Genomic DNA, 17,007 nt, shown 5'->3' with positions numbered 1-17,007 from the left:
AATGTGAAAAAGATTTTCAGTTTGTAGAGTCAAGTTAGCCTCTGACCAATATGTTTCAAGACTGATGGTTGCCTTGAAGCTTTCCTTAGTAACATGTGAATCGAACTGCAATTGATAGCTAATGTTAATTCCTAGCAGTGTAACAATTTCTTTACAGTTTATGATTGCACTGCTTATGTTTAGTTTAGGTTTCATAATAAACGTTTTTGTACTCACAGCTAGTGCTTGAAACTTTTCAGGGTTGGCTTACATTTTGTTCCTAGTGAACAAGTCAATCAGAATGTTGGACTCCTCTTCAAGTGTGTTAATCAGTGTCAAAATCTAGTGTAGAAAATATCTCAACACAAGATTGTTATCCAATAAATCTTCATACTGTTACTGTTAGGAAGTTCATAATGCTTTTTAATTTTATTATACTTTCCTTGGAATTCTGAATCTCTATATCACGTAAACATTTGGTATAGGAGTAGCCCTAGAATCAATGGAGTTTCCAACACAGATTCCTTAAACAAGGGCCATAAGTCAGAACAAACTTCACTCACTTTCCATAGCAAATCCCCATAATGTTTATTACATATATTGCCAACTCCAGTTCATTCTTTCAGGACCATGTACCAGGGGTAATAATTTAACTTCTATTTGTATATATTGTTTCTCTATCACTTAAGACTGCAGTTATGAAGTTTCATCACACACAAAAAAAAGAAAGATTAAAACATAATTCTGTAACTAAAATGTATTGACCTCCACTTAGACAAACTAAGAACGGGCCCTCCAAATATACACTCCATAACTGCTATCACAAGTGCAACCCATGTACCAAGTTTGGTGAATTTTCACCCAGCTGTCATGACAACTGAACTTTAGATGGATGGATGGACAGACTATATCACAATATTCCTGCCTCCCCCATTTTAAAGTGTGACATGGGATATAAATTCTTTTAAATAGTTCGAGAGAGAAAAACAAATAATGTTTTAGCACTAAAAAAAGTTGGAAAAATGTTGACCCATTTTCAGATTCAAGTACTTTTCAAGGTAATCACCAATAATTCAAGCACTTTCAAGATTGTGGGAACCCTGCCTTACCTCCAAAACTTCCAAGCCATCATCCTTAATGGCTGACAGATCGTTTGTCAAATTCCTAAAAAGTCCTGTCTCTGAGACTGCTTTGCTAAAGACTGGGCAGCCATCAGTGAAATTCCAGAAAATTTCTCTGAGTGTCACAATAACACTGAGAGCTTCATCTCCATCCAACGCCTCATGTGCCAACTCATTGTTAAATGCTTCGATATCTGCCTCCTCAACAACACACTGATAAAATTCAAACAGCAGTTTTGGAAACCTGAAAGATTTAAGAAAAGCTTGCATACCAGGTACATATATTTTTAAAGAGAATGAAATATCGTTTTTGTGCTTCTACAAATGAATAGTTATGTAGACATCAATCTACCTGCAGTTGTCACATCCATTTCTTAACAGCAGGAAAGAAATAATCAAGTGTCCTCTGAAGGGCTGACACTTACTGAAATGACTGAAAAAAATCCAAGATAAAGATTATTTCATCTTGGTTCTTGGTAACTTCTCGTTATGTATATTTGATTTAATTTATATTGATTTAATTTAATTGTTTTTAAGTTTTAAAATATTTTTATATTTAATTTTATTATACGTCAAAATAATGTAATTTTGTTTACTAGGAATTTGATATTTTCCAGAAAATTCAGATTGACCTGACTCTAATCGTAAACACCAAACTTTGTATCTTATGCTGACCTAGTTTCTGACCTTAATTCAGAAATCTCTGAACCAAGTAAACAACTTTTTATTTTTTATCTTTATCTTAGAAGAAAATGATTGGGTTTTGTTAAAGTCATACTGGGACTATGTGCTTAAAGATGTAAATACATCTAAAAAATTCTGAAGAGTTGACTCTCATCCGGGAATCTGTTTTACATTTCAAGTTACTGTATAACCTTTGTTTATAGAGATATTTCTCAGTCGGGGCTTTTTCTTTACACTGGAAAGTGTCTGTTGTGTCAGTTTGTCATCATAATGTTTTTTCAAATTATTTGGATTCTAAATCATTAATTCTTTTTCCGGTGAAATATTTGAGTGCTCATACAGAATTATTGGACAAAGACATTTATTTAAATTTTATTCTGAAACTCAAACACTGGAATATTACAAACTGTGGAATAAATAAAGAACTGTAGACGATACAACACCCTACTGACTACAGTATACGTCATCACCTTCCATTTTGGATTCTTCGTTGGGACTCGAATTTGAATTCATTAGAACATTTAATTATTAGGAATTCGAAACATAAATTCTTGGATTATTTTTGGATTTGATTCTTAAAACAGTAAGTTCTTATTGTTGTATTTTTTATAGTGTTTTTCCAGGGAAATAAATTATTTGTTAAATTTTTCAAAGCTTGTTGTTTTCACTCATTCTTTTGTTACTGTTTATTCAAGCCTAAACAAGTAACATAAGATTCTGAGTACTGAAATTATCTACAATAATCTTAAGAACTCCAACATACCAAATTTTGATAAAACAACTAATTTGTTATGCTTAAGTTCACATGATATTCGTATGTACTGTAGAGAATTCCTTGGCATGGCCTTTGGACTTGCTACAAAGAAGATAAATTCATTTAACTTGCCTTCATTTTTTAAAGAAAAAACAGGGTAGTAGCAAGATATAAACAAATGCACAGTTTAGTTAAATCTCAAAGAAACATAAGTTTGGTACTTAAAAAAAAAGTTATTAAAGTAATATTGTTAAAGGTTAAATTATAGAACCCATTTTTTAACTTGAATGTATTGTTTGCAAGCAATTGTTGCGATGTATTATCATAATACAAAATGGCTGCTGATACTGGTATAATTATGTAAGGTCAAGTATAAGCGTGTGATAATCCAGCTGCATAATGACAATCATGAGGAATAAATGATAAGCAATCTTTATGAAGCAGAAACCTGTGAACATTATGTAGCTGTGTAAAATTTTACAAGATCATGGTAATGAATTGGGATGAAAAACAATCTTAAACATAATCACATTTTAGTTCTAATCATGTCACTTTAAAGCTATCCTCTCAGTAGTCTCACTTTTAACTTGAAAATATATTTTGAAATGTTTAATGTATACTTCACTTACTCTTTATCAACAAGGTCTTTTCCCATCACCAGCCTTTGTTCTTCGTCAACGAAATTTTTAAAGTTGTCCAGTAAGTTTTGCTTCAAGGTATTTTGCACTTCCCTGAAGTATGTTTCATTACGATCTCCCTTCCATTTTTCTCGCTGACCGAGAATGGAGATGGCCTGATCAAAGGACTTCAGAGCCGGCTTTAACTCCGGGTGGCATTTGAGAACAGGATTCTCTGCCTGGATGACTGATACCATCCTTGATGGTGCAGGTTTACGTACTGACATCTTGTCAATGTTTTGTTTTGATGTATTTTTTCCAAGTTACTATTGTCCGATACGTATCTCTCAGATCCAGAATCCTGCTGACTATGGCTGTTCTGTTGTTTGCAATTGCCTCCTTGTTTTAGTTACTGCAGCTGTCTGCTTGACTGTTGGGGTATCTTTACCAGAGGTTCCACAAGCCATCACAAAGTCACATCATCTGTGAAAAGGTGAATTTACCCCAAAATTTGTCAAATGGAACTAATTTGAAAAGGACTCTAAGCATTTTAAATAAATCTTCTTTATACACTGGCATTTTTTTAATGTATGCAAACTCACATTTTCAAAATTCTGCCAGTAATCTAGGACAACAATATGAAGACACAGTAAACATGTGCTCAAGATTATCAGAATATTGTGAACCAGTCTACCATACAGTTGTTCCTATAACCATGTATATTGATATGTCAACTTTCTTGCATCCAAACATGTGAAGAATACGATCATAAATAATTTCCCATACTAAGTGAATAATTATCTTAAGATTTCAAAATTTTCGACAATATCTCACTGCCTTCATTAGCGACTAATGCTGATCACGTGACTTACAAGGAGACTGGTGTGGATGGGTAGTAATTCAAGCTTCCCATCCCGGTTTAGTCTTGGCCTCCGCTGTCTTCATTCAATCGCCTCTTTTACCTTCTGTTTCCATATGCTGTCTGACGTGATGACCTTGGTCTGATTAGGAATGTTGGAATGTCCCATATTGCTACAATGTTCATGCATGACCGATGACTCTCTACTGATGTGTTCCTTGATCCTTGTTTCTAACATTCTACTTGTTTTCCTGATGTAGTCATTTTCACAATCATTACATTTTATACCACACCGCATTTCTTCAAATTTTCTGTTTTGTCCTTCACCTGTGTATGTTGTTGTCTTAAAGAACTAAATGATTTGTGATATACCTTGATCCCATGTTGTTCAAATACTCTAGCTAGGACTTCTGATGTAACACGGATATATGGCACACCAATGTTAGCTATATTTGAGCCACTCCTGGTTTTGTTTGTTTCTTTTTCTGATTTCCTGGAAGTTTGAAAATCTATTCTGGATAGCCATTTACCCTTATTGCAGTTTTCACATGCTCTACTTCCTCCATTCAGTCTGCCTCATCTGTGACTAGGGAGTTAGCTCTGTGCATTAAAGATCTCACTACTGACCTTGTGTGTTGTAGATTGTGATTGAAAAAAAAAACTGAGGTACTGGTCAGTGTGGGTTGGTTTTATGTGCACATTGACATTGGTAGATCCATTATCATTTACAAGTAAATACGTGTCCAAGAATGGTAGTTTGCCACTTTCTTTTTGTTCTGAAGCGAACAGAATACGTGGGTCAATGGAGTTGAGATGATCAAAACCTCCTGAACATCAGTGAAGGTATTGTCCACATATGTGAACCATATAGACGGTGGGTTCTTGGCCAATTCCAGGGCCTTTTCCTCAAAAAAACTCCACATATAAATTGGCAACTATTGGTGAGACTCAGGACCCAATTATAAGTCACGTGATCAACCTTACTCACTGATGAAGGCAGTGAGATATTGCCGAAAATTTAGAAATGTAGTGAAATTTATGCCTTGAGTATCGGAAATTACTAATGAATTATCCAGAGCAAGGAAGCAACCTATGAGCATAATAGTTCTAAGCAGCATTCTGAGAATATTGGTAAATTTTCCAAAATGTATTACATATGCACAATAAAAATGAAAATTCTTCAATATCTTTAATGGGGCTTACAGTTTTTATCCCTTATTTAGTCAGAACAGTTGAGTTTCAACAAGGAAGTCTCTCATTTGATCATGGAGGATAAGTGGTCCCCAAACTTGAGAAGTCCCGCTCAAACCAGGTCACTCCTCTGATAATAAATCCACCTTACCTAAAACCATAATAGTATACTTCAGCCATTGTCCTCTTTATGCCAGGCCATCATCTTATGATGTCAGCTTTTCATACACAAGGGGTGGCCATATAACACCTGGGTACATTTCTAGACAGTAATCCTTTTAAGTCATGCATGACAAATTGTTTTCTTTAAAAAATGAAGGCAATAAAACTTTCATTTCAGAACCTTGGCTAGTGAAGATACTGGGAGGCTACTGTCATGTTTTTTCATGTACCCACATTGGCCATCTTACATGTAGATATGACACTTATAATAATAAGAAAAATATTAGAATTTGTCATTACTTGCCAGGTATGCAGAATGGGTCCATAATCTGGTCAGACTCTATCAGCATTCTGCTGCACCTATCCAAAACTCGAGCCATAAAAAGTCTACAATTTACTTGTTATGTAGTCTGAGTTTCCTCTGACCTTTATAGAGTCAGACATAGACATAGACACAGACAAATTTTACTTAATGGCATAGCTGCATTACATAATAAGAAACATTAGCTAGCTGGGGCTATTGTACTGACAGTAAACAACAACATAACAAATATTAATTCAACAATCAGACCTATAGTATCAATCACCAATAGGAGAAGATTACTTTTAGTAGCAAATATAAGCCAGTGCCATTTTTTTGGGGGGTGGGGTGGGGTATATTTACCCAAATATACAAATTTTAGCCAAAAAACTGAAAATGATGCTACCATCCAAGGTGTAGAGAGGTGCATATCTGATGTGAAATTATGGATGACATGTAACAAGCTGCAGATGAATGATGATAAAACTGAGGCCATTCTGATCACAACACAAAGACTTTCTCATTCATATCCTTTACCTCAAACAATAAATATCAGCAACACCAACATCAAATTCACACAGTCAGTAAGAAACCTAGGTGTTACTCTCGACAGTACTCTCACACTGCACCAACATGTCATGAACATATGCAAGGCTGCATATCTTGAGCAGAGATGCATCAGCTCCATCCGCAAATATCTTTGAGCTGATGCCACTAAAACACTTGTGTGTTCATTAGTACTTTAAAGACTGGACAATTGTAACTCAGTTCTGTTTGGTTCATCTCAGTATCTACTCCAGAAACTTCAAAAAGTTTTTAAAAAACAGCTGCTTGGGTCATCCTTAGAGTATCACAATCAGAGCATACACCCCCCTGCTCTGTACATACACAGGCTATCCATTCGATCCAGAATGAAGCACACAATTTGTTTTCTGTGCTATGTTTCACTGACGGACTCCAGTCCAACATACCTGTACCGCTCCGGTGGCCAAGTGGTTAGTGTCCACCTCGGATGCAGGAAGTCATGGGTTCGATCCCCGTCCAAGTCATACCAAAGACTTACAAAAATGGTACTAACAGCTGCCTCGCTTGGCGCTCAGCATTAAGAGGTTAGTGTTAGGACTGGTCGGCCTGGTGTCAGGATAATGTGACTAGGTGGGACATCATGCTACATGTCTGCGGCATGATCCCCAAGTGCTAGACATCACTATAAACTACTACACTGCAGAGATCGTAGCAATATGACTGAAAATTTGTTAAAGCTACGTTAAAAATCCCAATCCCATCACATCAGTGTACACATCCAACATACCTATCCGACCTCACCCATGTGTACACACCTGCAAGATACTAATTATGCTCCTCTTCTGACAATTGTTTACTCATCATTCCCACTATGAAAACAAAGTCATATGGACAACATTCTTTTACATACCAAGTCCCAGCAATGTGGAATGAATTGCCCACTGAACTTAGACACAAATACACACTGATATCATTCAAGAGTGCTCTCAAAACTCACTTATTTCAACAGCAAGAACAAACTTCGACCTCATTATGTTTCCTACCTTAAATATTTTCAGCATGTTTTATGTTTTCTAATTTTATGGTGTTTGTTTTTTGTAATCATATCATTTAATTTGTACATGTTTTGTTTTTGTTTTTTAAGGTGTTGTCTTATGTTGTAAAGTGCTTAGAGCTTCTAAAGATTAAATGATATACAAAGTCCTCATTATTAATACATGTATTATTATAACTTACGCTGAAACAGCGCCTCTCTTATACCTTATCTTTTATCAAAACTTTTGACTGGATATAAAAAATAACAACCAATGGTGAAACTAGAGATATAACTCTAATTACACCTTAAATAATAATAATAATAATAATAATGAGGACTTTAAACGCTTTACAACATTAGTCAACACCTAAAAAAAAAAAAAAACATCTATATAATGATATGATTACACCCCCACCCCCACAATTTACAATATCTCATGACAAATGCAATGCAGGAAAATTAAATCTACATGTATATAATATATTATTATATGCTCATTTTTCCCCCGTTAAATTTACATTGTCAGAACCGTGCAGTATACTGAACCCGCGCGCCAATACGCATATAGCATTCACGTGCATAAAGGAACTAATTACGCTGGACGCAGACGCCAGCACTTTTGATTTGTAAACAAATCATGTACACTCGCGTAAGAGGCGCTTTACGTTGTGGTTGTTTAAATTTGTTTCTGAATGAACTAAAACATGTCTCGTGGACTGCAAAAAAACCCCAGCTGTTTTGGCACATTCCGCGTTGATACAATGTTACGGATTTTGGCTAGCTACATTATATAACAGACGGAATATAAGGTCCTTACAAATAACATACAAGTGACAATTCATATACTCTCTTCTTTAACACACAAACATAAAATACTTTTATTTTTTTTTGGAAGGGGGGCATATGTCTGGTGCCCCCCCCCCCCAAAAAAAAGGGATAAGAATGGCAAAATAAAATATACTTACAGTTTTACTTCCTGAATTTCCTCAAAATGTATTTTCTTAATTCTGCAAATCCGAATTACATGAACCATGTCATAGGTTTTCAATCTGGATTACACATTTCGAAATTCTGCTGTAATTTCGATGATAAATGCAATTGCATCCTCCTTACTACACTCAAAATTAAATAAGCATTAAATTCCAAAGCGTCTTTTTGATAATTGCAATTGAAAGACTTCATATTTTTCCCACATTATGATTTCAAACATTCAATGACAGAAACAGAAACATATTTGCAGATGTAAACACGCTTCTCCCGCGCCACTTCAATCCGATGTATTTCATGTATAATTTGCACAGATGAATCCAGTCCAAAATTACAAACTTTCGTCGAATCGAAACAAAATACCAAAATATATTCATTCCAGATCAAATGGAAAAGTTGTTGCAATGCGCATTCGTTCACAATATGACTGCACATTTCAATTTTAACTAGACAAGCCATTTTCTTTCGAAAGTTATGTCGAGCGCGCGACTAAGTTCAAATTTATCTGGGCGGAGTTATGTGCGCATTAATAATGATGTCATTGAGGAATGACAAATCTGCGCTTGTGTATTTAGTTTGGAATACGGCATTCATTCATTTCCGTTGTTTCTTGTAGTGTATTTTGTTATATAATTAAACCTTAGGTAGAATAAAAAATGAGCATATAATAAAAAGAGTACTGCATTTGTATGGGAAAATATGAACTCGTTTTGTCGAAAGGATATACTGCACTCCCAAGGTCGTGCAGTATTCCATCCCAAAACTCGTTCATATTTTCCCATACAAATGCAGTAACCTATAAATATGCGCTTGTGTATTTAGTCTGGAATACGGCATACATTCATTTACGCTGTTTCTTGTAGTGTATTTTGTTTATAATAATTAAGCTTTAGGTAGAATAAAAAATAGGCATATAATAAAAAGGTTACTGCATTTGTATGCGAAAATATGAACGAGTTTTTGGGATGGAATACAGCACGACCTTGGGAGTGCAGTATGTCCATCTGACAATAACTCCTCGCTTACATGCAGTATTAAAATATTCTGGTTTACAACTCCTTTCTACATATTTGAAAATCGATATATGGGGTGTGCATCCAACTATGTAAAACGGAGCTGTCAAAGTCAGTGGAAAATCTAGGCCTACATTTACCGTATTTCATACCTGGACTAACTCCCGCGGTCATGTTGTCAATCTTGTAGGTCCTCCACTACAGTAGCTCTATTTCATTCGATGCTGTGGATTAATGCAGTTAATGAAGGCAAAATCCTTCCTGTCTTTCGAAAGTAAATTAATTGCAGCCAAGATTTATAACTGCGTGGTTATTTGATTTTTACTTCCTTTTTGGGAGGTCTATTCAAATAACTGGCAAAGACCCAGCAACCCTCGTCAGTCAGTCAGAAATTATATACCTCTTCTAAGAAACCGGTGATCGCTGTAAATAGTGCTTTTATTTCAAAGGTTATTCGCTGTTGTAGGGTATATTTCAGGCTATAATATAGGTGAAGACCGAGTTACTTATACATATTTAAAGTGGTCACAGTGCCAGTTAGTCCTTCATGTAAGACTTCGACGCTGATATTTATGTTTTGGGCGTCTAAAACATAAATAACACGTGATACGTCTTACATTGTATGACTAAGTTTATTAGCGAAAATGAGACGATAGACAACTGCATAAAAAGAGGCATTTATTTGCACCGACTGTGCAACTTTACGTTGTAAAAGTCATATAGGTCATGTATGCATTAAATATCGATTATTTCAGTAATAGGTTTGACCTTTTGTAGGGGTCATTAGATTAACCAGGGTAAAGGGTGTGTGTAATTTGGATTTTTAACGTATCTTTAACAGTTTTTCAGTCATATCGCTTAGATCAGGAATAAAGGTAATTACAGGAATAAATACCGGAATAAACGTAATTGCTGGAATAAGTGTGTATTACCAAAATAAAACGAGCTGCAAATGATGGAATAGATATTTAATGTAATTACATATTTATTACGATAGGAACAATCTAAAGACTTGCTTTAAAAAATCGGACATTTGGTGCATTTGACGGAAAGATTAATTCTGTGGCAAAATTACATGCTGTAATAACAAAAATTTGAAAATTAAATACTAAACTGGAGATGCTCACAAAAGCGTGGTCTTATTATATTAATGTGTCTTGTTAGTTTAATTTAATTGACATCAGTTTTGTTTATACCTTTCTGCTCAGTAGTGCCATTCGATAAAGTAGCCAACAAAACAGATGTCTTAGAACGAGTACTCTTTTGGTCAGTAAAGATTCAAAGACACTTACGCACTATTTTGTTGTTGTTGTTGTTGTTGTTTACTCTGCCCATCGTCGCCTTATAAAGAAGTCAGCAGAAAACATTAACTGTAGCTTACCACCAAACTTCTGCTGAAGAAAAAAAGCTATAAACACCGAACACCTGATTATTTGATTACATTTATTATGAATTACGTTTAATCAAGTACACAATACTACAAATTAAAATACTTTTATGATATAGGAAGGAAACAAAAGCTAGTATTATTGCACATATATAAATAGACGGGATCGTAATGTTGCAAAATTTAGTAGAATAATCTGTCTGTAGTATAATGTCAGAGTGCCACGAAATTTCCAGAATAATTATTAATAAAGGCGGATTATAGAGAATTATTCTGACTTCATTGGGAGTGATAATGAGTTTGGCTAGTAAAGCACTATTCCTGATTAGCTAAGCTGAACGATGTGCTGTGTTCGCAGAGGGAATTCAGGATTTTTAATACGTTCTCCTCATATAACTGACAAGTCCATTTTTTTTTAATTTTTTTTTTTGCCGATGGGGAAGTCTTAACACCGAGAAAAAAGAGATTTCTAGTTAAAATGTTCGAAAGGGGATCGTGTAGGAAAGTGCGGGACACAAAAAGGGGAGATCCTACTTCAGAAGGAGGTAGGAAACTCGGACAAAGCACGAGGAAAAAACGAAACAGTTCCAAATGTGACTGTACAGTGAGGAATAACGTTCAGTACACAACTAAGATTTGAGGACCCGAAGAGGCTAAAGAAGGAATAGACAAGGAAAAGAGGTACAGAAAACGACATATCACCAGATTTGGGAAGATTTGGGAAGAATCAGAAGCATCGGGCGAAAATGTCCTGCCGGCATTCTGAGTTCGATCAGTCACTCTATCATATGATGAACTGTGTTCAATCAGTAACGGAACGGCTTAATGAATTTCGCATAGTTCTGTAGCTATTTCTGAGATGAAGCGAAACATTCACATGTCATTCATTTTTGTTGATGTATTTGATTAAATGACTGTATTTTACATACATGGGGCTGCTCGTGTTATTCTATTATATATATCTGCTCAGTCCTCTGTTATTCCAACACTTAATTTCATATTTTATGTTGATAATTGCTCAATCCGAACAATAACACCATGATAGATCATTTCCTAGATAACGATTACCGAAACCTTAATTAGTGGGGAAGATCTCGTACATTGTCCACCACCTCACCACAACGATATCAGCGTTTGCATAAAGGTTGTTGTTGTTATTGTAGGGTTTAACTCCATTTTGCCGCACACGATAGGCCATACACGGCGGCCAGTATTAATGGTGGAGGAAGAACCCGGGAAAAGCCCGGAAAGAACCACCGACCCACGAGAAGCTACTGGCAAGCTTTCTCACATACCCACACTGGCCGAATCCGAGGCTTGAACCCACGCAGAAGAGGTGAGATGGCCGTGATCCGTAACGGAGAGCGCTTTAGACCACTCGGCCACTCGGGGCCCCTTTTACAAAAAGGTAATCTTAGTTCAATGTGAAAATGCCTATAACATAAAATTGTCAAACGTTAATACAAATAACCGTTTACATAATCGTCCGTCATATGTTTTGCAGAGATGACATGAGAACATGGTGTTACGACTCAACGCTCATAAAATAAGTAACATAAAAGAGTGAAAAGCAGCAAGCTTTATAAAATTCAACAAATACTTTTTGTCTCTCGAATACAAAGTGAAAAAAAAAGAACTTACGGTGTTGCTAATTATATCCCCAAATAATCCCAGAATAACAGAAACAAGTCATAATAATTTAAAGTTCTGAATAAAACTCAATGGAAATAGAACTTTCGTCCAATGCCCAAGGCGTTGATGTGCTTGTGGTGGCCTGTATTTTGTGTTGTCAAACAGTCCTCTGTCCCACCCAGTCACACTATCCTGACACCAGGTCGACCAGTCCTAACACTAACCCTTAATGCTGAGCACCAAGCGAGGCAGCATTTAGTACCATTTTTGTAAGTCTTTGGTATGACTCGGCCGGGGATCGAACTCATGACCTCCCGCATCGGAGGCGGACGCCCTAACCACTAGGCCAACGGAGCGGTCAGAGAGAGAGAGAGAGAGAGAGAGAGAGAGAATTATAGATATACACCAAACAGAATGGTAAGTACTATCCATGGATTCTTGAGAATGTTTGATAATTCTACGGAGAACTTTTATAAATAGAAATAAATAATATTATCATACACGTTAGAGAATTTTAAATTTGTCATATATATATATATATATATATATATATATATATATATATCTTTTCTGCATTTGTATGATTTTTATTGCATTGTGATCATTTTTACAATGTGGAAAACGTTTGCCAAATATTTTTTTTTAATTTTTATTTTAAATTGATGAATGCGAAAGACGATGCTCGTTTTCACAAAATCTCCGTTTTAGTATCTGATCTCAGGATTATCAGCTGAATGGGACTGAGAATCTGATTCAACGGAAGAGACTGCTGTAATATTTGGGGATCATTCTGATGCAAGGCGATGTATACTATCATCATCGTTGAATGTTTCTTTAGTGCTGGGTAGGCATTTCATGTCCACCACATATGGAATGGTACCTGATATTGTTTGACGGAATTCTTATAAGATGTATGCGTCAACATGATTTTTATAGTTTCCATTCATTTATTTTAAAATTCCTACCCACCACGGTCTTGTTGAAAGCGTCTGACAGCATTTCTACATAACACTGTGGTGGATAGTAAGACATCCAGTATATCCAGTGGGGAACGGAATCGTGGAAGATGTATGAGCCCGTTAGAAAAGGCCATAAAGACAGCACAAACAGAATGGTAAAAAGGAATTAAATAATTTCTTTTAATTTATCAGAGTACATTACACCATCAACTGGTTTTGCCCCTACTGAGACGATGTTCTCTCGAAAAAACAAAACATCAAATTACTCCAATTAACTATGAAGCCAAACCACAAATACACTAGGAAACATGATCGTATATCAAACATGCAAAAGAAGGATTGTCCTGACCAGACATGAGAATCGGGACCATGCACTCTTAAAAAGAGCGGAGCAAAAACAAACATGACACTGTTTAACCCAAACAAAACAGAAGTCGTGTCCCACAGTGGGTCACTCTCGTGTAACTAGGCAGCCATTATGCCTAACTGTTATAGATACTTCATATTTTAAGGCCGTAAAATGCAACATAATATTCGACAATCCCGATCAGCAGTGAATACGCATATGGTAGGCCCACAGATAACCACACAAAACGACCAGTACTGAAACGGAGACTAATTTAGTATGGTGTTGTCTAGTGGTAGTTTGCAGGTCATAATACATACCCAGAAACTATTCATTTGTGTGTCTCGCGCAATGGATTGGAGCGCTTACGCATATACAAACAAAATAATATCATCCCTTCAATGGAAAGGAGTGTTCACACACACACACACACAAATAAACACACACACACATACACACATAGACTCGCACCCACAACTCGATGGAATGGTGGATATGGAGAGTCAAATGAAAATTAACATTAGCCCGTTGATTTACATCATAGAGCTCTCGGGAGTCAAACGGGAAATCCTATGTTTACAATATTCACAGATTTAACACGGAAATAGTGTTAAGGAGCCAAAGGTCTATATAGCCAAACGAGAATTTAACATTACCGTTTATATTATGGCACGCCTGTGAGCCAAATGGGAAATTAATGTTAAATTGTGGGTCCTGATAGACGGTTTCAGTGTTGAAAAATGTATAGAGCCTGGCGAGAAATGTAATATTAAATTCCTATTGATTACAATCCAACACACCCTCTATAATGTTACAAAAAAAGCAGTAGTGTTTATGCACACATTATACTTACATACATACAAACATACTATCACACAAGAGGGGTAGGATGTAATACTCTCACACACAGTCATACACACATCATGTACTTTAACACACAAGGGTAGGAGGTGTTTATAGACACACATCTGCACCCTCTCAAAGATACAAACACAAGAGAAGGAGTAAGGGGTTTTAAGTTTTATTGGGGTTGGGGGATGAGGAGGAAAGACAAAGGTATACATAAAAAGTACACATACATAAACAAATCATAAGCAGACAATTGGCAAATGATTAGTATCCCTCTTTACTAGAGATGTGGGAGGCCATGAGATGTGGGTGGCCATGAGATGTGGGTGGCTCTTGGGTGCTGTCAACCAAATAAGGGGTTAACACATACTACACCTCTTCATCGCTCTTCATCACAAGCTTTTTGTCGCGTAGGGTACATAGATCAAGACACTCTTGAGGCACCTTTGTCTCACTACATATATTCTACACTTCCAAATAGATGTGCTTGTAATTCGTGTGTTCGCACTCAATGCTTTCACATATAAATGGTAGTCTGAGTTAAACAGCATACCCAAACAATGGTTCCATGACTCTACGCTTACGTCTGGAGAATAGTTGAAACCATGAGAGAATGCGCCTGTATATCTAGCCTAGGATCTAGTACCATTATTAAAATTCCTTACTCCTTTCTTACGATCGACTGCTGAACCCCTTTCAAGAGGACGAATGACATTATGAAGAAGATAAACTGAAGACATAGATATCACACTGTACCCTTGGATCTTATCGAAGGAAGAACAATAACTAGAGCGCCTTGCAAACAAGGGGTACAACTCTGTTGATTTTACGAACAACGAACGCCACAGTTACCTACTAGTCGTAAATCTGCCGAGAATACACACGTACAAAAAGAATTACAATCGTTCAAGTGAAGGAAGTGATTTGTTAGAACCAGAAATTATTGTATCATCTTCAAGTGTTTCGTTCGAGAGCTTTTGACGAGACACTTAAGCCTACTCTGAAAGATTCACTAACGCTTTGAAAATCGAACGAAACAGAAGCAATACAGATAACGATGGATGGAAGAAGAAAAATAATCAGGAGCAATGTTTAAAATTCCGTTTGCTCATTGTCCTCCTCCTCCTCCTTCACCTAGCATAACATTGATATTGACACCTTCTACAACTTTCTGACGGGAAAACGAGAAATGTGTGTCATAAAGATGTTGATACCTTTTCAAGTAGAAGCAAGAGGAATGACGGGAAGACAGAAGTGAAAGAAGTCCAGAAAAAGGACCCACTTGTACTGCCGATGCTCGTGGAACACTTCACGTATTGCAGTCCAGATTACCACAGCACCAACCTAAGAGCAGTATCAAACCGTTCGTGACTTACAGAGGAGCTGTATTAATATCAACCAAACTGATACACATTTAGCTGGCATTGACCACTCTCATGCTTATATGCTGACTTCAACATTTATGTCGCCTAAACCAAACTCAAAATTTTATGTCTACAAGATGAAAACGTTGAAACTGAACTTGCACCAAGTAACCTACAAGAATATGGTTCGTCGAAACGGTATGTGTACACTTTCTTTGGTATTTATATACAGTGTTTATATAATCAATGACACAAAGTTGCAATAACTTGTCGGCGATATTCGGTAAATCTGTTGGTTACAAGGTACACATACTGTAATCTAGTTAATGCTTTATTGTTGTTGTTGTTGTTGTTGTTTCTTAAACCTATTATAATGTTCTAAAAATCGATTATTATTAATTCAATATTTATTGTCCAAAGTAAGTCTCCCCCTCTCTCGGTTTCTGTTCCTATGTCTCTCACTGTCTGGGCCATTGTAGCAAGATACGGGCAAAAATTCATCAAAAGACGAGCGTAGAGGATTTTGGCTTGGATTTTCGCTTGTGTCATACGTTGATGCCTCTAGACTTACGAATGATGGTACATGTTAAGTCAAACAGACCAAAGAGAGAGATAGAGAGACAGACAGACAGACAGAGATAGAGAAACAATTTCATGGTCTGTAGTAATGTAAATTAAAGAAGAATAATGATTTAGATCGACATATTAAATATTTTAATTACCCCTTTTTGGTTCGTCGTTTCGCTTAGTTTATATTCCACACTAATTTCCATGCGCCGGTACATGAATGGCTGAGCGTTCATTGTTCAAGGGGCTAATCATGGGTTTGTAGTGCTCTACTTTCTTCATTAAAACGTCAATTCATGTTAAAATCATGTCTTATATTGATTTAATCAATGTGAATAAAAAAGTTACTCAAAACAAAAATAAACAATCAACTTATCAATATGCAAAGGTGATTGTGAAAAGCCACAAAAGGCTCAGAGCTACATTTTGAAGCGAACACAATAGCAGAGATGTGAGGAGTTCATTCGCTTGGTCAATACACATCTGCCTGTAGTCAGTCTTAACTCCGTTCAAAGGGCAAATATGTGTACTTATATGTGATATAAACAAAATAATTACATATTATGTACGGTGTATCAGTGATATACCACTTGTTGAATATACATTACATTAAAAGGAAACTATATATATATATATATATATATATATATATATATATATATATATATATATAT

At 36.0% G+C, this 17,007-nt stretch overlaps 2 protein-coding genes across 2 annotated transcripts in view; one reads left to right on the top strand and one right to left on the bottom strand.

Moving 5' to 3' along the window:
- Positions 1–9,574, bottom strand: part of LOC149782688 (uncharacterized) — a 48,564-nt gene extending 38,990 nt beyond the window's left edge. Inside the window, exons 1-3 of the mRNA XM_089934180.1 lie at positions 9,382–9,574; positions 3,168–3,638; positions 1,089–1,344 (exon numbers count right to left, since the gene is read on the bottom strand). Coding sequence (XP_089790306.1) covers positions 1,089–1,344; positions 3,168–3,442 — 531 coding nt within the window. The 5' untranslated portion in view covers positions 3,443–3,638; positions 9,382–9,574. The remainder of the gene's footprint in view (positions 1–1,088; positions 1,345–3,167; positions 3,639–9,381) is intronic.
- A 5,875-nt stretch (positions 9,575–15,449) lies between these two features.
- LOC149782687 (uncharacterized) overlaps positions 15,450–17,007 on the top strand; it is a 69,947-nt gene continuing 68,389 nt past the window's right edge. Inside the window, exon 1 of the mRNA XM_089934178.1 lies at positions 15,450–15,964. The gene's annotated coding sequence lies outside the window, so the exon portion shown is untranslated. The remainder of the gene's footprint in view (positions 15,965–17,007) is intronic.

This window comes from Sinohyriopsis cumingii, chromosome 15, assembly GCF_028554795.1.
Source record: "Sinohyriopsis cumingii isolate HCF-2022 chromosome 15, ASM2855479v2, whole genome shotgun sequence".
NCBI classification, from domain to species: Eukaryota; Metazoa; Mollusca; class Bivalvia; order Unionida; family Unionidae; genus Sinohyriopsis; species Sinohyriopsis cumingii.
This window is presented reverse-complemented; position numbering and strand designations above follow the sequence as displayed.